Source organism: Ceratotherium simum, chromosome 34 (genome assembly GCF_057802395.1).
Source record: "Ceratotherium simum simum isolate JZ-2026a chromosome 34, ASM5780239v1, whole genome shotgun sequence".
Classification (NCBI taxonomy): Eukaryota; Metazoa; Chordata; class Mammalia; order Perissodactyla; family Rhinocerotidae; genus Ceratotherium; species Ceratotherium simum.
This window is the reverse complement of record NC_141933.1, coordinates 2,196,230-2,218,088: the sequence shown is the minus strand read 5'-3', so window position 1 is coordinate 2,218,088 and position 21,859 is coordinate 2,196,230. Positions and strand designations below refer to the sequence as shown.

Sequence of the window (21,859 nt, the reverse complement as noted above, 5' to 3'; positions counted from 1 at the left end):
ATCCTAGGTCCTTTGCATTTCCACGTAAATCTTAGAATCAGTTTGTTAATTTCCACCAAAAAATCCTGCCGGAATTTTGGTTAGCACTGCGGTGAATGGGTAGGTGAATTTAGGTATCATGCATGTCATACTAATACTGAATTTTTCTGGTCAGCAGACGCCATGTATCTCTGCACTTGTTCGGATATTTTTAAATCTCATTCAGCGGCGTTTTGTAGTTCTCCGTGCACATAATTTGTGAGATTTGTTACTAAGTATTTTGTGGTTTTGACGCTACTGAAATGGTATAGTTTTCTTATTTTCACTTTTGGATTATTTGTTGCTGGTATGTCGACCTTGTCTCCTGTGGCTCTGCTAACATTAGTTCTGGAAGCTTCTTTTTGGTAGATTCTTTGGGATTTTCTATGACGAAGATCATGTTGTCCCGAATACAGTCAGTTTTATTTTTTCCTTTTCAATCTCTGTGCTTTTGGTTTCTGGTTCTTGCCCGCCGTGCTGGCTGGGACCTCCACGCCAACGCTGAGCAGTGAGGAGCAAGCACTCGTCCTTGTCTCATTTCTGATCTCGGGGGAAGCATTTGGGGTCTCATCAATAAGTCTGATATTTTCTGAGTGCCCTTTATCGGGTGAGGTAGTTCCTGCTCCTCCTAGTTTGCTGGGAATAGAGTGTGTCGAGCGAGGCTGTGGGATTTTGTCAGATGCTTTGCTACCTCCATTTGAGATGGTTACGTGTGTTTTTCTTTCTTACTTTGTTATATGGTGAACTATACGCATTGATTTTCAAATAGTAAACCAACCCTGCATTCTTAATATAAAGCCGACTTGGTCGTGATGCATTTTTTAAAAAAGATATTGTTGGGTTTGATTTGCTAAAATTTTGTATAGAATTTTGGCATCTCTGTTCACAAGGGATGTTGTCTGTGGTTTGTCTGCTCACAGCATCTTTGCTTTTGGCCTTAGGTAGAATGCGCTGAGAAGTGTCCCTTCTTTATAGTTCAGAACGAGTTGGTGTAGAATTGCCGTATTTCTTCCTTCAGTATTTGATAGGATGATCTGTGAAGCCATCGAACCTGGAGTCTTCTCTGTGGGAAAGGTTTTCATTAGGAATTCAATTTCTTTCATAGCTCTAGGGCTAGTCAGGTTATCTTCCTTGTTAAGTAACTTGCGAGTCTGTGTCTTGGTGGAAGGTATTTGTTCCACGGCCCCAGCCCAGATGTGGAAACAAGACCATCCAGTGCTGGGATGTTGTTCCCGGATGGTTTAGGGGTTTGCAGCGTCTGCACTCAGCCGGCTGAATGCAGGGGACCCTCCTCAGAGGGGGACATGGGCTGGCGGCCTTTGGCCCCAGAACTGCTCAAGCCCCTCCCAGTCCCCCCTGCTGCTGGCCGTCCAGCTGGCACCCCCTCCACAGCGCTCTGGTGACAGGACATGGACAGGGCTTGGGGGAAGGCAGCCCCTTCTCTGAGGGATGAAATTCAAGTAGATGGCCCCCCAGTCCACGGCACGTCTGCTTTTGTCCCACACTTTTCCTCTGTAAACTTTAGCCCTAAGACAACATACATCCTTCTGAAGCTGTCCACATATTAGCTCTGAAAACAGCAAAATCCGCGCACAATTTCCCCTAAATCCCTTAAAACATTCCTGAAAGACAAAATGAAACTTGAAATTCACCGCCTGTCGTGAAGATCTCTAGATGTGCAGCATCGGAGCGAGGTGCCCGGCGGTGAGGACACAGAGAAGCGGGCCACACTCACACGCAGGCCCGCCTCCCCCACCTCCGAGCCCCGATCGCCAGGGTCCATCGGAGCCCTTCAGCCTCTGCTGAAGTGAACACCATTCCAGCCCACGGCGAGGCAGAGCCTTTCAGTGCATCAGCCAGATGATTAGAAGGGGTTTTCATCCCCGAGTCTCTTTGGTTTGGTAAACTTCTCGTTCTGGGTAAATTCTTAAATAAGACATTTTTTTAGAAGCTTGGGCTCTCAGCAGATAAAAATACCATCTCCCCCCTCCGCCCTTCTTTCCCCACCCCAGCCCGTGGCAATCATAAGGGTGGGACTTCCTTGGGGTTAACAGCCCTCAGCAGTGGGGTTCCTGGGCTGAAAATAAACCCCCTGTAATGGGCCTATAGACGGAAATAGACGGAGGATTTGCTTTAAATACGTGTAAAGCTGGCTGCCGGGCGGCTCCTGGTGTCTGCAGCGGGCACGGGCGGTCTCTGGGCCTCCCGCTCCTCCACTGCAAATTGCAGGGCAGCCAGCCTGGACCACTCCTGTGTGCGCGAGGCCCCAAGGCCACGCGGTGGGGCTCAGGGGGTGTCAGGACCTGCTTTCTGGAAAGCCGCCACCTGCCTTTTCGACTGTTCAGAGCCCTGGATGCCCCTCCCCCTCCTCCCACCTTCTCCCACCCCTGGGCCTTGGCTTCTGTTGGTTATCAGCCTGGAATCCCACCTCCAGAATTTTGAGTGCTGTCTTCAGAGCCCAGATTTTTCCATGGAGTGGGGGAGGGGCAGGCTGATGTTCCCCTGCAAAAAGAAAGGGGGGCCATGTCTCCCCAAGGCCTGTGGGACCCCTTCCCAGGAGGAGAAAGCTTCAAGGCCTGCAGCCTGTGGTCTGGACATCCCCAGGGACCCTTGTCCAGCCCTTGGCTGGAGCTTGGTGACAACCTGGGGCCCCTGGCACCAGTGCTGCCCCTTTGGGCCACAAGTCCGAGATGGAGGTGTAGGTAGGGTTGGTTCCTCTAGGGGCTGAGGGAACATCTGGTCCAGGCCTCTCCCCTAGCTCTGGGGTTCTCTGTTGATCACTGGCATTCCTGGGCTTGTGGAAGCACGACCCCGATGCCTCATCTTCACATGGTGTTCTCCCTGGGTGTGTGTCTGCTTCCAAATGTCCCCTGTTTATAAGGATGCCAGTCATATTGGATTAGGGGCCCACTGTAGTGACCTTATCTTAACTACTTACACCTGCAATGACCCTATTTCCAAATAAGGCCACATTCTGAGGTGCTGAGGGTCAGGACTTCAACATATGAATTTGGTGGTGGGGGGCATGGAGGACAACACCCATCAACCCTGAACAGTGCCCGAGGCATGGGAGTGAGGCGGACTTGTCAAGCAAGGGCTGTGGGGATCATTCTGATCTGCCCTGTTCTGTAGTGAGACGTGAGTGGCCCTTGGTGACTGTTGCCACCCGTTATACTCACGGCTCCCGGACCAGGCCCTGGGTTTGGCACTGTGCTCAGAGCCAGGGACTCAGCTGGAGCAAGACAGGAGAGGTCCCTGTGCTCAGGCCTTGCATTCCATTGGATGTGGCAACGGTGGTCCTGTGAGCTGGGAAATGAGGTAGCTTCCCACATGGATGAACACCACAAAGAAAAGAGAACTCGGTGGTGGAGAGAGCTGGTGGCCGGGGATGGACCAGCAGACCATTGTGAGGGTGGTGTTGGAGCTGGCACCGAGGGGGAAGAAGGGGGCTGAGGGGCAGGGGAGAACTGCACAAAGGAAGGCCCGAGGTAGGAAAGGGGTGGTCACTGGGGACAGAAAGGAGGCGATATGGACAGAGCGGCTGCTACGGCCCTGTCTGCTCTTTCCCTGAGGGCAGGACCTGTGACGCAGGGTCCTCAGGAGGAGGATGGCCTTGGGGGCAGGCTGGAGGTCCCAGTTCCTGGCAGGTGTGTGCTGAGTGGCACGCCCTTTGTCCCTGGCTCAAAGAGGTGGCCGTGGGCCTGCGTCCTGGCTGCTGTTGGTGGCAGACCTGGGAGTTAGTGCTAAGTGTGCACTCCACAGAGGAGGGCCTGGCACGCAGTAGGCCTGGCACACAGTAGGTGCAGCTACGTGGACAAAAGATTGGGCTCTGGTGTTCCCAGCGTTGGAAGCTGGCCCAGCAGTTTTAGGGGATGAGGGATCCCTGTGCTGGGACCAGGATGAATACATGAAGGAAGAAAGGATAGATATTTTTCCTTTTTTTAGTCTGCTTGGGAGAAAGACATTTCCAAATGCCTAAGTGCAGGCAAGCGAAGAGTTTTACCCCTTGAAATGTGGAAGCAAAATCAAATAACTCCGCCTTCTTCAGTTTCCAGAGTCTTTGAGATTCTGAAGCCTGGCAGATCCCTCAGCTCTCATAATTGTGACGTGCAATTACCAAAGTGTCTGTGGTTACAGGCAGCAGGGCAAGCAGAACCATCAGGGCATGCAAATATCCCCTAATGAAGTCATCGCTTGTCATCAGTCCTGTCCCAAAGACCCACCTGCTGCACCTGCTCCCTGCTCCGTCCCCTCCGGCTGTGTCTCACCATGGGATGCTAGTTGATTGCAAAGTGACGTTAGCATTCTTGCAAAAGGCGCAGGGTTTCAGGAAGTCTGTAAAAGCGATGTTGGAGATTGCTTTATTCACCCACAGAGCCATTGATGGGGATGAAAGGAGAGGGAGGAAATGAAGTCACACATAAATTCCTGTCTTGCTGGGGAGAAAACTGTAGGGGAAACTCTACAGTGACAACTGTTTTTAGATCAGAGCAGGTTTGAAGGAACTGAAGTTTAAAGATCTGAAGGATCACAGTGATGGAATGGAAGAGTACAGTGAAACTTCCAAATTCATGAATAAGAAAGGAATGGATAATATGTGAATCAACTTTGCTACTATAAGGAAAATAAAATAAACAACCAAGTAAAATAGCAAATACAAGGTAAGATGAAAAGAATCAAATCAAACCTATCCAATTTTACACTAAATGTGAATGGCCTGAATTCCTCTATTAAAAGGTAGAGGACTGTCAGAAGGGTTTTTATTTTTAACAAATACATTGTTCAGAGGAATTCAGTCAATCAAACTGATAATGGACAGTTGAAAAATAAAGGGATAGCCAAAGAATGCAAAGCAACTACAGACAAAAGGAAAAAGAAAAGCAGGACGGCCTTTTTCCTGTTGGCACTGAGAGAAGCCTGGACGAGTCACCATTTTTGGAGGAGCCATAATGTAAACTTTTATGTGTCAAACAACATAACAAAATACGTAAAGTGAAAGCTATTGGAAGTGAAGAAAAAAATGGGTGAAATATAATCATCTCGGGAGATCTTTATTCTCAGATTAGGATAATTCTAGCAGACACAAGCTAGATGAGGACATGGATAGTTACATGTTGCAATGGTGAGCAATGTCAGATTCTAACAGTAATCTGAAATAACTCTCTATTATCTACAGCCACGTAACAAGCATTCTCAAATCTGGTACCTCCAAACAACCATCACAAGGAGCTCACGGACTCGCAATGTGGGCGGGGCCCTGGAGGGGCGGTTCATCTCTGCCCTGCCTAGTGTCCGCTGGGGCTGAGGCTCCACTTCCAGCATGGTGGGCACATGTGGTAGTGAGGTCCTCTTCCCCAGGGTCTCTCCAGGACCACATGGCCGCCTCACATCTGGTTTCAGGAGACGGGCAGTGGACAGGCCTGGAGACTGGGCAGCATCATTTTGCTATTGTCTTTTGATCTAGCATCTCAGAACCCAGAATGTAGTAAGGGGAGTGGTAAAGAACCTCGGGACACGTTTTAAAACCAGCACTGTAACTGAGGATCTTAATAACAGAGATTTTTTATTTCCTGTGCCCATGCAACATTTATAAAACCAATCGTTTTATATGACTGTAAAAAAAAAAAAAACCCAACACACTTCAAAACATTGAGATGTAGCTAGCCATGATCAAAACCTCAAACAAGTGGAAATAAATAGTTACAAGGTTACAAAAAAAGGCTTAACTATATTAAGGAGCACTCTTCTAAATAACCATCAGGAAGAGATGACTGTGGGGTGTGCAGGCTACATAGCGAGTTATGAAAAGTAGACCCCTCTGCAGGGTGGGAAGGTGCTTTTTGGGCCTGCCCCCTACCCCCACCCTGACTGGACACTTGTAATTTTCCTACCATTGACCTTGTTGCTTGCTAGCAGCTTCCTTGTGTTTGCAAGTGTTGTCGCCCACATGGGCTGAAATTCACTTGTTAAAAAGGAATAATAAGATAAAATGTATACGTTATCTATTGCATAAACACACAGGCGTATATCTGTCAAATGCCTCCTGGGCACCCACCCTTTGCCAGCTGCTCTGGGGGTGTCTGGGGCCGTGTAGTCTTTGCCTCATCAGAATCTGCTGATAAGCCCCATCCTAGGAGGGAGCTGTCGGCCGTGGGCCCTCTCCCTGGCCGCATCTGCCTCCTCTGCCCCAGCCAGGTGTCGGTGGCTGCCAAGCCCCGTGTCCGCCTCCTGACCTTGGGAACACCCAGGTGGGGAGGAAGTGGGCAGCGCTCGGGCATCCCTGAGGCCCTGGCTCGCCGTCTGCTGCAGTAAGCTGGGTCCCAGGGCTGGAGGCACCTCATTAAACCCCGAATCTCGTGTAACTCTAGTCGGCCTTGGTACAGCACCAGCAGTCCATGTGAAATTAAAATCACCTAGGGGCCCCGCTCTCCTCCCCACCGTGGGTGGGCAGCCTTTATTCAGAGGCTGGGGCCAGAAGCCTGAGCGATCCTGGGAAGGATTCGGCCTTGATGATAATGGGCTGGAGAATGTGCTCGAGTGGTGGTGTGGTCCAAGTCTCTGGTCTTGGTCTCATCCCCTCCCCCCCAAAAAAACACATTCCCATGAGGCTCAGACCCATTTGCAGTGCTGGGGGGACAGGCGGGTGACAGGTGTTAAGAGTTGGCAGTTACTTGCAGAACTGCGGATGGGGGGCGGGGTGGGGGTGCTGGAGGCCTGAATGGAGCTGGAGAGGCTCCACAGAGCGGGGATGGCCTGAGCTTCCAGCTGCAGGAAGGGTTTGCTTGAGGGGCATCCTTATGTTTTTCTTGCTCCTTAAAAGGCCTTTGGTGCCTCCAGAGGAGTTTCCTGGGAAGCCGAGCTTAGAATAGGTGCCCTCTCTGCTAGTAGTCTGTCGAGTTGTAACAAAATGTTTGAACACAGCTCCCGTGAGGCTGGGGATGGCACAGGGGGCCCTACCCCAGCCAGGGAGTGGATGCAGGCCCATCAAAGAACAGGGAGTCCCTAGAGCCTCCCCGCACCCCAGGCACCCCCAGGCAGCTGCTTGAGTGTGGAACCCGGTTGGGGGAAATGGCCAGCCCCTGTGGTCTCAGCTTCTCAAGAGCCTCCCCAGACAGCCTGGACACCGGGCCTTGAGCCGCCTGTTGGGGTGTGTCTGAGTTGAGGGGCAGTGCTGCGGCCCCTCTCCAGGGCCCGGGGACCAGACAGCAGCTGGTGATCACTTGCAGGGCCTGGCTGCCGAGTGGATGGGAACGTCCGTCCCCATGGCGACAGAGCAAGCCTCATGGCCTCTCCTGCTCAGTCTGCAGAATGGCCGCCCCAGACAGCTGGTCAGTGGGGCTGGTTCTCGGGGGAAAGCGACCCAGTGCCTCCGGAGTTGCCCCGAAACCTGTGACTGCCTTTAACCAGTGGGGCAGGCACACAGAGCCGCTGGCCCATCCGGCTCTTACCTCCAGGCTTGCGTTTCTGTCTCCCTCAGGGTCTGACGACTCATGGGAATGCAGGGTGCCGGCCTGTTGGGGAGAGGCTGCAGGGTGGGGACCCCAAAGCGCCAGTGACTTCAGGCAGATGGACCCCAGACCCATGCAGGAAGTAGTGTCCAGCCTGGGGGCACTGTGGGTCTCCCTGGGCCCCCTCAGCCCCCTGGAATGCAGCACCCACCCTAGGGGCTGGGGCAAGGAGCAGGAGCGTCTTCCACCTGGAGTCTCCCATGTGGCCCTCTGAGCGCCAGCTGGCTGCCATGCCGGGGTGCAGTGCTGGGCTGGGCTTCTGAGGCGGAAAAGGCAGACCCTGGCCTTGGGGAGACAGCCAAGGAGCAGGGGCGGGGTCCCCTGAGCTGGGATGAGTCCCACTGCGTCTGCAGGAGGGAGGAGAGGCCAGGGAGACCCAGCTTGGGTCTAGCGTGGCGGTGTGTCATATGGGGTCAGGAAGGGTCTTCTGTGCTGCGGGCGGCGTGGGGGTTCTGAGACAGGTCTGGGCAGGGTGGGACCTGGGGCCCTGCGGGGGTGGGAGGGTGACGTTCAGGCCCCAGACTGGGTTGGGGGTCCCCACCCCTCTGCACAGCACCGTCCTCCAGGCCTCCCCCCTTTGCTGGGACTCCACCTGTCCCACCTTCCCCTAACCCCTCCCTGGGCCTTTCCGTGGGCCTGAGGGGGTTCTTCTCATTTCAGCCTCCCCATAGCCCTAGGAGGTGGGTGCTGCCAGCACCCCCATTGGACAGACGAGGATGCTGAGGTGCCGAAGGTTACATGACCGACCCTGGTCACTGCCCTGGGGCTTGGTGATCCTGCATCTCACCGTCCTATGGGAGCGTGGGGCTCTCGGGGGCCCAGCCTGCCCCTTTGTCCCAGCCCGGAGCTCCCCTCACACAGCAGGGCCACCCCTTGCCTGTACCCCAGTGCCTGACGCGGGGCCTGGGCTACAGGCCGCATGGAGCAGGGAGCAGGCCCTTTGAGGGTGGTGGGGCTGCACATTCAGGGGGGCTGTGGGGCCAAAGGGAAGCAGCTGAGCAAAGGGGCTCCCACAGCTGAGGTAGCATTGGACGGGGAGAGGCGGGCGGGGGTCAGCTCCCCTGCAGGTCCCAGGCAGACAGGACCCACCCCTGCCCAGGGCTCCCTGCCTCTATCCTCCTCCTGGCCCCTCTGCAGGGCTACTCCGTGGTGTCGGCCCCCAGGCTGGGGCAACTCCGCTGGGGTGCGCGCTGGCCTTATGCAGGACAGGCAACAAGCCTGCACTGAGGGCCCCAGCTGTGCCCAGCACATGTCACCAGGAGGCCCATGAGCCCTCACCATGGGCTTGCGGCTGGGAGCAGCTGGCCACAGGCAGGCCCCTGAACAAAGGGCGCTTTGAGCAGCCCACGCCTGCTTCATGCTCTCTGGCCAGCTGACCCTCCCGGGAATGCCCAGACCGGCTCCCGCTGCGGCTTATCGGGTCCCACGTGGAGGTGGACCGGCTGGCTCCAGCGCCCTCCGGCTGGGCTCTGTGCTGCGGGGACCATAGCCCCCGTGGGGACGCCTCCTGGCCCAGGGAATGGCGGGCCCACAGGTTTCCCAGGCTTATGGGAGGAGGGCAAGCCCCTCCGCCTGGCCGCCCGCACCCCTGGCCCTGATGGGTGGCCTGGTGTGGCCCCCACATCCACCCCTCCAGTTCTCCAGGCCCCCCTCTCCGCCTGCTGAAGTCCCACTCACCCCGGAAAGCAGGGACATCCTTCTTGCCCAGGAGGCCTTCGAGGGGACCAGGAGTTCCTACAAAGTATCCCCCAGGCCGTGTCCCTGAGTCGGCCATGTCCGGCGTCCACAGGGCCACCAGGGAGGCCACCATGCCTTTGTCCTTGACCCCAATTCCCGCCTCCAGTCAGCCCCTCCATCCCACAAACCTCAGTGCTTAATCCTCTGCAGTTAATCTTCCATCCTCTTTAGAACTAATTTTTTATTATAAAGATAATAGAGCAGTAACATCAGAGACCACTAGAATAATAACGATAAGGATCTATGAGACTACGTTTGTTGTTGAGCAAAAAAGAAAAAACCTCTTCTATCCGACGTCAGGCTGTGGGCACAGCTAATCTGAGCCGGTTTAACCTTCAGGCCATCCTCCTATCTGTCACATGGGAGCAATTCGCGCAGGGACGTTCCCAGCGCTTCTAAATCATGCGGTGCCGGCAGCGTGGGGCCTCGAAACACATTGGGCTTTAGACAGTCTCCCCAGGATGAGGATTCACTGGCTGATAAAAGCGCAGCAATAGATAAGACGGCCTCGTCGACCTTCATCCTTCCCCATGAGCAATCTTTCCACGGAGAGTTACGAAACGCTTGAGTAATCGCCGACCTTTCCCCCTGTGTGCGCTCGGGGCAGAGAAAATCCCCAGATAAGCACCTGCTTTTCCAAACCTTTATCTTGACTCTTGGGACTTGCAGATCTGCTGTCGCCCCACCGTTACCCCAAAACACCGAGAGCCCGCGTGGGGCGCCGTGCCTGTGGGACTGAGTGCCCTCGTTTGTCACTCTGAGCTTTCTCTTGGTCCAATTCGAGGGTCCTAGCGTCTGCCGAATGGCAGGCTTTCAGCATGGAGCGTGACAGTGCCATGGTGTCTCCGTGTCAGCATCCACAGCCTTCCGTGGAGGGGCCACTGAGCTCTGCGCAGTGCTCGTGCCCTCTGTCCACCTGGCCGTGGACCCAGATAGAAAGGGATTTAGAGCCTCGCCCTCGCCTTTACCCCTCAGCCCTGTGCGCCCCACTTCCCGACCGTCCCCCCCAGGAGAGCAGAGGCTGAGGCCCGTGGGCGTCCTGCAGCTGCTGCCTGTGCTCGGTTAGTTTGCTCAGTACTGAGCTGACAGTGGTCCGGGAGGATTAGGAACAAGAGGCTCAAGGCCGGCTGGGGGACTTTCCCGGCCACAGGCGGGCGGCCCAGAGACTCAGGCTGTGTTTCTGCCTGGTGGGCTGGCCCTGAAGGTCCAGGGCAGAGGCCTGAGAGCAGAGCCCCAGCGCTTCTGCCACATGCCCCCCAGCGCTTGTGTATATTGAGATAAAACACACGGAACACAAAATTCACCTTTTTCAAGTGGGCAATTCAGCGGCAATCAGTACATTCACATTGTTGTGCAGCCATCACCTCTGTCTGGTTCGAGAGCTTTTTCGTCACCCCAAAAGGAAATGTCATATCTGTTAGCAGTCACTCCCCATTCCTCCCTCAGCCCCTAAGCAGCCACTAATCCACTTTCTCTTTATTAAAATTGTGGTAAAATACACAAAATGTAAAATTTACCATCTTCACCATTTTTAGTTGTACAGTTTAGGGGCGTTAAGCACATTCACATTGTTGTGCAAGCATCACCACCATCCATTTCCGGAACTTTCCATCTTCCCAAACTGAAACTTTGTCTCCATTAAACACTAACTTCCACTCCCCCTCCTCCAACCCCTGGAAACCACCATTCTGCTTTCTGTCTCTATGAATTTGACTCCTCTAGGTCCTCATTATAAATGGAATCATACAATAATGATCCTTTTGTGTCTGGCTTCTTTCACTCAGCATAATGTCCTCGAGGTTCATCCGTGTTGTAGGTATCAGGATCCCTTTCTTTTGAAGCCTGCGTAGTATTCCACTGTATGGATAGACTGTGTTCATCTATTGATGGACACTTGGGTTGCTTACACCTCTTGGCTGTTGTGACTAAGGCTGCTGTGAACACGGGTGTGCACAAATCTTTGAGACCCTGCTCTCACTTCTTTTTTTGCTGCAGCATATGGCAATTCTATTTTTAATTTTTAGAGGAACCTCCATACTGTTTTCCACAGCGGCTGCACCATTTTTCCTTCCCAACAACAGTGCACAAGGGTCCAATTTCTCCTCATCCTCGCCAACATTTGTCATTTTTTTTATTGATAGGAACCATCCTGAGGGGTGTGAGGTGGTGTCTCTGGGGCTGATGTGCATTTCCCTCGTGACCAGTGATGAGCATCTTTTCATGTGCTTATTGACCATTTGTATATCTTCTTTGCCTATTCAAGTTCTTTACCCATTTTTTAATTGGGTTGTTTGTTAGGAACTTTGTTTTTAAAAATAATTCTAAATTATGCAAATAATACTGCTGAGAGCCACCCCCAGCAACCACCACTTGTAAGACACACAGGAAGAGCCCAGGATCAGCCTGGACTAAAACTTGTGGAAGGACTCGGGCCTTTGGGGTGGGAGGGGCTAGTTGGCTGCTTGGACCCTGGATGTCCCTGTCTCTCTGTGTCCGGCCAGCGTCTGGCAGGCACTAAATGCTCGTCCCCTAGTCTCAGTGCCCAGCCTGGCTCAGAGGCCCCTCGTCCACAAAGCTGACTGTAGCTGGGAGGCGACCTTGATTTGTCTGAGGGACAGTAGCCAGGGTGGAAGGGGTCCCTTTGTCCATGTGGTTTGACTGTGGTCTCAACGAGGTCCCTGATGACCCCTCTTCTTGTGTCTGCTGGGCAGAGCCCAGGGCCATGCACCGTCAGTGATCCAGCTTCCCAGCCTGCATCCTTGACCTGTGCACATACCAGAGCGGGGGTGCGGGCACCCCGTGCGGCTCGCCAAGAGGGCCCCCTGGGCTGGCTCTGTTATCACCGGGGGAGCCAAGGAGGGTCCTTGGCTTCCACAGGTTTGGTGGGGGGGTCCCCACAGAGGGGTTGGGGGTGCCTGAGCTGGACTGAGACGGGCTTGAGGACCTGGAGGGGGTAGAGAGAGGGGAGGAAACAGAAGGAGAGCATCCCAGATACACAGCACTGGGGGAGAGGGGGCGTGGAGCACTGGGATGCGGTGCCTTGGGCCAATGGGAAGCTCTCGAGGTGGGCTGGGATGAGCCCCCAGGAAGGGGCCTCAGACCCTGACCCTACTCTGTGGACAATGGGGAGCCACGGTGGTGGCTTGAGCAGGAGCATGGGGGAGGTGACAGATGTTGGCAGGCTCTGGGCAGAGGGCGGGGGGGTGGGGGTTGACGCCCCTTTAGTTCACCTTCGGGGCGTGCTTAGGGCCTGGTTTGCAAAGACAGATGAGCCTCGGGCCTGTCCCTGCCAGGGGCAGAAAGCCCAGGGCATGGAGGGTGGCCAGGGGGTCACTCTTCCTGGGTCTGGACCACTGAAGCTGGAGGCTGGTCTCTCTTAACCCGGAGCTAGGAGGAGGTAGCCTTGCCATTCCATGAGTCCACTTTGTACTGGGGATGTTGTCCCCTGAATCGGGGTAGCACCACCGGATAGCTTAGGCCCTATCCCCACTCCTCCCCCAACCGCCACAAATGGACGGTCAAGCCCAGTCAAAGCCCCCACAGCAGCCCCTGCCCGGGCGGCCAAGGCCCCTCTTGTGCAAGAACTCTGCTGGTCCAGAGCCTCAGGCCGGTCTGTCCAGCCCTCCTGGGGCCCAGGTCGGTGGACAGACGGCTCCAAGAGATGGAGACAGGCCCGGCTGGCCGGGAAATCTGCCCCCACAGTGCCTGGCCCACAGGGAGCCCCCGGGGGTCCCAGCAAGCGGCGCCCAGGCCTGAAGTCCCGGCCGTGGCCTTGACTCAAGTGCCATCCTGCCCAGCGCTCGAGGCTGACGGTGCAGAGATCATCTTATCTTTGAGCAACATTCGTTCCCACTGTCTTAGGCCCTGAGACCGTAAAAGGGCTTTTACTTGCCCTTCCCAGCATGCCTGCAGCGCCACGTTGATGAACTCAGCCCGGCCCGGGCCTGGGGCTCGCTTAGACACGGGGAGAGCCCCATGCAGCCAGCCGGGCCTCGCGCTGCATTCCAGAGGCAAACAGGATTTGGGGATTAGCATTGTTTTAAATTATTCCTACACTTCACCCCTCCAGAGAGGGAGTCCCGCGGTCTCAGACTGCCAGCGCCAGGAGGGCAGGGGTAGCTCTGAGCTCCCAGCCAGGGTCTCCCGAAGTGTGAGGCCAGGGTAATTTGGGGGGACACGCAGCCATCAACAGCAATCCCTACTAGTTATTTATTTTCAGGTCTGTTATAAGACACTTCTGACACTTCAAATCTGCTTAGGACACAGCTGAAGAAGGTATTCAATAAAAAAATGCATCCAAGTAAGAAAAACCCTAAGTGGTTGATAGCCCCATGGTGTGTGGGTCTTCAGAGCTGGGCTGGAGGCTCTGGGGCCTGCTCTTTGGGGGTTGCTATTCACCCCCTTTGGGGGCCACCAGTGGTCAGGTGACCCCTTCTCCGTGAAGACACCACCCATGTCTCAACTTCGGGGACCCGGATGTTGATGGCTCTGTGGCCCTTCTCATGATTGCGAAACGCTGGAAGCCAGACCCTCCCCCCCGCCCCCCCTTCTCCATTCACTGCTGGGACCTCCGTGCTTGTCTGCTCGTCACACCAACTGGGAACTGTCAGGGCCCGGTTCTTGGGACAGACGAACGAGACAAAGTCCTTGCTACCAGGGAGCTCTCAACCTTCTTGGTGATCTGTTCATTCATTCATTCATTCATTCAGTAGATCCATATCAAGTGCCAACCAGGGCAGGCACTGTTCTGAGGCTGGGGAAAGGGGGCTGGGAAGATTAATGTGGCCTCTGCCCTGGTGGGCTCAGCCAGCCCCCAGCCAAGGCCGCTGCACTTGGAGCTGAGGACAGAGGTAGGATAAGTACCACTGCCCCCCACGAGGCCACAGAGCCTGAGGTGTCCACGCCCCCTTGCTCTCCCGCCATCTCCCACGTGTTCCCAACCACACACACACCCCGCCGCCCGAAAGATTCCATGTTATGAACCGAGAACTTTTTTGTAAAAGGAAAAGCGTAAACTCTCCCACATTTTCTCCCGTTATCCCTGGAGCTTGCCCCAAACACAAGCTGGGTGGTGTAAGTATTATTTCATCCTAATTAATGACACTTGGGAGCCAGCGGGCAGTGTCCGGCCACCCCTTTGTGGTGGGCTCCCTGGAGGGCAGAGGTTGGGCGTGGGAGCAGGGCCTGCCACTGTCACCCAGTGGAAGCAGAAGTCCCCTGCCAGGACTGGGCTCCTGGGGGAGGACAGGGCAGGGAGCCAGCTGGAAGCAGGCCTGACTGACTTATGTCACTCAGTGTAACATCCTCCAGGTTCATGCATGGTGTAGCTTGTGTCAGCATTGCCTTCCTTTATAAGGCTGAGTAATATTCCACTGAATGGGTGGACCACATTCTGTTTTGGCTACTCAGAGTCCCTTGAGTTCCATATGAATTTAAGACGGCTTTTTTTCTTTTTCTGCAAAAAACGTTATCATGAGTTTAAGAGGGATTGCTTTGAATCTGTAGATCACTTTGGGTAGTATTGACATCTTAACAATATTAAGTCTTTTAATCCCTCAATATGGGATGTGTTTCCATTTATTTGTCGTCTTCATTTCTTTAAGCAGTATTTTTCCATTTTCATTGTACAAGTCTTTCACCTCCTTAGTTGATTTATAAGTATTTTATTCTTTTTGTTGCTAGTGTAAATAGAATTGTTTTTGTAATTTCCTTTTCAGATTGTTCATTGTTTATAGAAACAATGCAATTGATATAGAAATGCAACTTATTGTTAAGCATTGGCTTTGTATCCTGCTTTGCTGAATTCATTTATTAGGTCTAACAGTTTTTTTGTGTGGAATCTTTGTTTTCTACACATAGGATCGTATCTGTAAACAGAGATAATTTTACTTCTTCATTTCCAGTTTGGATGCCTTTTACTTCTCTTTCTTGCCTAATTGCTCTGGCTGGAACTTCCAATACTGTGTTGAATAGAAGTGGCGAAAGCCTTGTTCCTGATCTTACAGGAAAAACTTTCAGTCTTTCACCATCGATATGATGTTTGCTGGGTTTTTCATATACGGCTTTTATTATGTGGAGGTAGTTCCCTTCTATTCCTAATTTGTTTACTGTTGTTTTTTTATTTTATCGTGAAAGGGTATTGAATTTTGTCAAATGCTTTTTCTTCGTCGATTGCAATCATGTGGTTTTCTTCCTTCATTCTGTTAATGTGATGTATTATATTGATTGATTTTCGTATGTTGAACTGTCTTTGCATTCCCGGCATAAATCCCACTTGGTCATAGTGTATAATTTTTTAATATGCTGCTGAATTCAGTTTGCTAGTATTTTGTTGAGCATTTTTGTATCAGTGTCCATAAGGGATACTGGTCTGTAGTTCTCTTTTCTTGTAGTGTCTTTGTCTGGCTTTGGTATCAGGGTAATGCTGGCCTCCTAGAATGAGGTAGGAAGTGTTCCTTCCTTTTCGATTTTTTTGGAAAGGTTTGAGAATGATTGGTATTAGTTCTTCTTTAAATGTTTGATAGAATTCACCAGTGAGGCCATCAGATCTTGGGCTTTTCTTTGTTGGGAGATTTTTGATTACTGATTCTCTTTATTAGTTATAGGGCCATTCAGATTGCCTATTTCTTTATGATTTAGTCTTGGTAGGTTTTGTGTTTCTAAGGATTTGTCCGTTTCATCTAGGTTATCCAATTTGTTAACATACAGCACTTCCCTTTTGAATTTGATTTTTACGCTATCCATCCTCATTTGCCCATCCACCCATCCTTTTTTCCTTCCACCCACCTGTATGTCCACTATCCATCCATCCATTGTAACCCAGATGTTAGCTCTTGGCTCTCTGGCTTTCCCCCACCTCCCCAAAGTACCCTGACTGTAGACTGATCTGTGGAACAGTCTTTGCTGAAGGCCTGGACCATGGGAAGGGCCTCTCAAGGGGCATTGTTTCACAGGGGACATTGTACCTGCCTTTCCCTTTAGGAAAGTACCAATGACGCCCTCTGAGACCCCTCTTTCTCCTGTGACCCAGCTTCCCTGCCCCAGGGAACTCTTGCACCTGGGCCCCAGTGAAGGCTGCCAAATGGTGACTACTGTCCCTCTGGTGGCGTGGTGCCTGTGTGAGGTGAAAGAGGGATTGTCCCGTGAGGACATATGTTCTCCAACCCCCAAATTGGGATGTATGGGCTGAGTTCTGGGGACTCGGTGGTTTCAATGAGTACTGGCTGGAGAATGTAGGCCCCAGGACGTCGTGTTTCTTGGGGCCAGACGAGGGCACAAGACCCAGAGCCGCTCCTGAGCCCTGGTGTGGATCTCCCTTTGGGCCTGGTCTCCCCCTGCCCCTGAAGAGCAGCAGGCCTCACCGGTGTCCACCACTGGTGGACCTGGGCTTAGGTCGTTGGCTTCTCCAGGTGGGCGATGCAGTGGGCACCACCCACTTCTAGCAGACCAGGACCCAGGCCAGCTGCTCTTGGGGTGTCTCTCAGTAGAGGGTCCCATACTGGGGGCCTGCCCATTGGTGCAGCCCCATCTGAACAGGCGGCAGAGCCTGGCCTCATGGTGAGATCATGCCCCTCTGTCCCCGCAGGAGATCGTCCTGGTGGTGTTCTTTGGGACTGAGTACGCGGTCCGCCTCTGGTCCGCAGGCTGCCGCAGCAAGTACGTGGGCGTCTGGGGGCGGCTGCGCTTTGCCCGGAAGCCCATTTCCATCATTGGTGAGTCATGCCTGCCTCCACGGAAGCTTCACCCCAAGGTTTTCCGGCAAGGGCTGGCACCCTCCCCAGGAAGGGGGGATCTGTGGGGCAGAGCCCTATCATGAGCACCAGCAGGCAGAGTCCCCTGAGGACTCAGAGACCCTCAGGCTCCTCTGCCTGTGACGGAGTAGGACCCCAAGGCCAGCAGGCTGTCCTCCCAGGTCCCCCAGCACAGGAGCCAGCCTCAGCACTCAGGTCCCCTGTCCTCAGATGCTGCTCATGGGCAGGGGTCTTGGTTGTGCTCAGCACATGTGGGTGTCTGCTGCCCTCAGTAGCCTGCGAACCAGGGTTGGGGAGGTGGGGTCAGGTGGGCTCTGCACTTGCCCAAGATGGAGGGCCGAGTCTCCCCATCCAAGGTGTCTCTGTGTCCCCTTTGTTGGGCCCTGTCCCGCCCGACCACCAGGCTCCTTGCCCTGAGCCAGCTGCCCGGCTGGTGATGGTGGTGTCACGCTGTTCCCCCAGACCTCATTGTGGTTGTGGCTTCCATGGTCGTCCTCTGCGTGGGCTCCAAAGGGCAGGTATTTGCCACCTCGGCCATCAGGTACGGCTGGGCTGCAAGCTCTCCGGGCTGGGAGGGGGCGAGAGCTTTGGGGCCGTGTGCTGGGGCGGGGGGTGGGCTCAAGGCCCATGCTGAGTTAGGCTGCCCGGGTTCCAGACACCGCGTGAGCACTAATTCACTTCCAGGACTCAGTGTGCTCATCTGTAAACTGGGCTGATCCCGGGGCCTCCCCCAGAAGGCAGTCTGCCCCTAGCCCTGACCCTGTGCTTGAGAAAGAGGGTGTTGGGGGTTGCACGATGGTGAGTGGGTAGATTTGGAACCAGGCTTTGAGGGGTTGTGCCGGAGGGGGCTTCAGAGGCACTGAGTGGGGTGAGTCGGGGGTGGAGCAGGCCTGGGCAGGGGCACAGAAATTCTTTTTCGCAGGGGCATCCGCTTCCTCCAGATCCTGAGGATGCTGCATGTCGACCGCCAGGGAGGCACCTGGAGACTGCTGGGCTCCGTGGTCTTCATCCACCGTCAGGTGGGTGGTCTGGGTGGGGTGCAGAGGCCTGGAGTTGGGGGAGAGAGGGTACAGTGCGGGGTCTAAGCGAGCCCCAGTATGAGCCAGGTGGGCCGTTCTGCAACCAATGCAGAGTGCCAGCATCCCTGGCCGGTTGGGTTGATGACGTGCTCTTGTTCTTTGAAGCTGGGGACAAGAGACAGAAATGTAAGATGGAAAAAGGTCGAACAGGCTCAGAAATCTAGAACTGGGCAGAGCAAGAACAGTCCCGTGACAGTGAAGGTGGCCTGCCCACACCCCTCCGTGAGAGCCTAGCCGTCCCTATCACCGTGATTCTTCAGGAAAGAGAGCCGCGGTCAGTGGAGCCTGTGCAAGCCCAGATGGTCTGTCCAGGCGGTGGCTGGGGGCCCGCCTTGCTCCTGGAGGGCCAGACCCACCACCAGCCATTTACAAGGGTTGAGAAAAATAGGTTACTTTGAAGTCTGATGTCTGCATGTGAAACATGCTGGAATGTACATAGAACTTTCTGGTAAATGTTGGAACTTGCTGCCAGGCAGGCCCCTCGCTGCCTGTGATGTTGGCCAGGCGTATCCGCAGAGGCCCCTGAGGTGCCTGTGAGCGCCCGGCTGACTGGCGCCTTCTCTGCTTGCTCTGACTCCCAGGAGCTGATAACCACCTTGTACATCGGCTTCCTGGGCCTCATCTTCTCCTCGTACTTCGTGTACCTGGCCGAGAAAGATGCCGTGAATGAGTCGGGCCGCGTTGAGTTTGGCAGCTACGCGGACGCCTTGTGGTGGGGGGTGGTAAGTTGGGGTTTTGGGCAGGGCTGTTCTGTGTGGGGGCCGCGTGTCCACAGACCCTCTGGGACGGAGGAGGGGGCAGGACGTCGCCCTGTGGGCCGTGGGGCTCTGGTTTCTCAAGATTTCATGCCTCGATGGCGGGGACTCCTTGCCCGAATGCTCAGAACTCTTCCCACGGATCTGTGGTTGAAGCCAGCAGCGGGCCCAGCTTGGTGGATGGGTGGCCAGCGCAGGGCCCCACACTCAGACGGCCCCACACTCCGTGCTTAATGCCCCGCGGTCGCCTGTCTTGAGGGTCCTGACGTTCTGTCTCTGAGTTTATAAGGGAAATCCGAGACACCGGAGTGTGCGTGGGGTGCTTGGAGCCTCAGCTCACACTAGGTCCCCGCGCCGGGCCCCACCCCACCCAGGCCGAGTTCTCCACTGCCTCTCCCCCCGCCTCCACCCCTGCTCCGAGGCCCTGGCCACCCTTTGCCCCTGGGCATCATCGAGGGTGGGGTCAGGTGTGTGCCCTGCGTCTTTGAGGGCCTGTGCTGGCCCCATAAGTACCCCTGTGTCGAGGAGCGAGAGGTTACATAGCAAACAAAGAACTCATGACAAGTGGGTGGACCTCATCTCCTGCAAATTCAGTAGCTGGCCCTGGGCAGCGGGCATGCCCTGTGAAGCAGAGCTGTCCAGAAAAGTGTGGGTCCTGCCCCAGGGGCCCAGAGGCTCCCCTGGCTGTGCAGATGGGCTCTGTGTGTGAGCTGGGGCAGAGCCCAGCAGGTGTGCCCCTCCCCTCCTGCAGCACCCAGCACCCAGCTCCTGCTTGGAAGTGGCCAGGCCGCAGGCTGGGGTGGCTCTCCGCTGGCCCGCGCTGCCATTGTGCAGGAGAGGTGGACGGGAAGCAGATGATCCCACGGGCGGTGAAGACCACTTAGATGTGCCGGGGATGGTTCGGGGGCCCCAGCAGCTGCAGGACGTCTGATCCGCATGCTCCATGAGTGCTGCTCACGGTGGGAAGCCAGCCTCACTGGTGTGTGGGTCCAGGGAGCAAGTTCTCGGGGCACCAAACCCTCCACGCACACCTCGGACCTCGTGGGGAGGCAGGTCCCGGGCCCTTAACTGCAGGGTGGCCGGCAGCTTACCCACCCACAGGGATGGGAACTGGCCTGGGGAACAGCATGTGCAGGGCCCTGAGGCAGCCCGGGGTGGGCGCTCGCTGTAGGGGAATGCAGGGGTGCGGCCCATCTCTGGGCCGCAGCCAGGCCCTGGCACTCCCCGCCTTTCCTGTGGGGCACACACAGCACTACTTCCTTCAACATGCTCTCGGGGCGCAAGGAGCTAGTGCCCCAGTAGGGTCTAGAACTGAGCCTGGAGCGGTGGAGTGGGTGAGAGCAGGTGGGCGCCAGCCCTGGTTACGAGCTGCACAAGGCTGAGTGGGAGCCCCTTTGAGCTGGGGGCTGGGATGCTGACGTCCAGGCTTGCTCCGGCCAGGGAGGGGAGAGGGTCGCAGCCTGTATAAGGTGGAGCCGAGGTCTTGGGGGCAGCGCGGGTGTAAGGGGCACTGGGTGGGGACAACGGCTGTGCCAGGCCCCGGCTGTGTCTGTCCCCAGTGTTTCCTTCCAGAAAGGGCAGGCCTTGCTCTCTCCGGGGGCTCCCCACCCTCCTCCAGGAGGGAGGCCCATCCTAGCTTGTTTCGGCGGGGCGGGACGCCGCTCTGTGGCTCCCCAGCAGGCCTGTTCCCCTGCTGTTTCTGCATCCCCACCCCCGTGAGGCCAGGCTCGCAGCGGGGGCTCCTGATGTTCGTTGGCTGAGTCAGCGTGTTTTCTGGAAGCTTCCAACGTGCCAGGCTGCTCAGGGAAGGCAAAGACCCAGCTTCCGGGTTGGGGAAGGCCCTGGTTCCAGCCTCTGCCCGCCCGCCCTCCTGCGGGCTTGTGCCCCCGCAGGTCCAGGTGTGGCAGGCCCCAGCAGGTTTGGGTGGGCAGGCTCAGTCCCCGGCAGGGAGCTTGCCCGTGGGGGGTGGAGGGTGCCCATCCTAGTGACAGGCAGGGCCCATGTAGTGACAGGCTCCCCAGAGCCAGGAGGATTCCCGGAGACCATACGGTGCAGCAGGAAGTGCATGAGGATTGCCCGTGGCAGGGCTGATAAGCGGTGCTCGGCCTTGGCGCTGCCCTCCCTGTCCCCCGGCCGCTCCTGGGCTGTGGGCCGCGGGCTGCCCCCCTGCCCCCCGCCCGCCCGCACAGCGCGGCGCTCCCACTCCCACACCTGTGCAAACATCCGCCCGCCGGCCGGGAGAACGGCCCCTTTGTGCCCAGCTTGGCATGGGTGCCCTGGCCGCACCGTCAGCTGCAGCCCCAGCCTCGGCCACCATGGGCCTTGGCCCGGCCATTGTTCCCGCCGGGCCCCGCGCCCCTGGGCCGCCCTGGGCCCCCACCGCCGGGACTCTGGGGCAAACGGCTCCCATTCATAGCAGCGGCTGCCCCTGCAGCTGTCCGGGTGGGGGCGGCCCGAGGCTTGAGTTATGGGCTGTGTTCCTGGCGCGACTCGGACAAACAGAGCCCAAGAAAGGCAAGCTGGGGCGGCCCCGATCGGGGGCTTTGGGCCAGTTTGCCAGTTGCAACTGTGCCCCAGCAGTTGTTCTGTCTCCTCTGTCCCAGCTTCCTTCACCCCCATGGGAGCGAGCGCCAGCCTCCTGCCCTGCAGCACTGCCCATAGGTCCCCCCCAGGGCAGACAGAGGAGGGGGGTCTACTCAATGGGGGGTGCTGCCAGGGGTACCTCCCGGGGGTGAGGGGTGGAGGCCGGGCCTCATCTGATCTCCACGCTGGGTCCACCCTGTTTTGCCTGCACTCCGCACCCCCTCGCCCCACAGGCCTGGGCTGGGGGCTGGCCAGAAGCCAGCCCAGCTTCTCAGAGATGTGTGGGATCGACCCTAAAATAGAGCGTCTGGGCGGCTGGCGTGTGGGAAGTGCCGTGCACCCGGTTTCCTTTGGAGACCATGGGGAGTCCTGCGGGGGAGCCGCCACATGTAGGCGCTCTCGTGCCCCTTGGACTGTAGGTGCGACAG

The 21,859-nt window shown here is 55.9% G+C and overlaps 1 protein-coding gene across 3 annotated transcripts in view; it reads left to right on the top strand.

Annotated features, from left to right (window-relative positions):
- Positions 1–21,859, top strand: part of KCNQ1 (potassium voltage-gated channel subfamily Q member 1) — a 356,534-nt gene that overhangs the window by 78,736 nt on the left and 255,939 nt on the right. For 2 of the 3 annotated variants that reach the window (XM_004441115.3, XM_087422474.1), the window contains exons 3-6: positions 16,849–16,975; positions 17,477–17,555; positions 17,937–18,033; positions 18,675–18,815. The exons of the other annotated variant lie outside the window; for it this stretch is intronic. In XM_004441115.3, the coding sequence (XP_004441172.3) occupies positions 16,849–16,975; positions 17,477–17,555; positions 17,937–18,033; positions 18,675–18,815 (444 nt within the window). The remainder of the gene's footprint in view (positions 1–16,848; positions 16,976–17,476; positions 17,556–17,936; positions 18,034–18,674; positions 18,816–21,859) is intronic. 3 annotated transcript variants of the gene reach the window in all.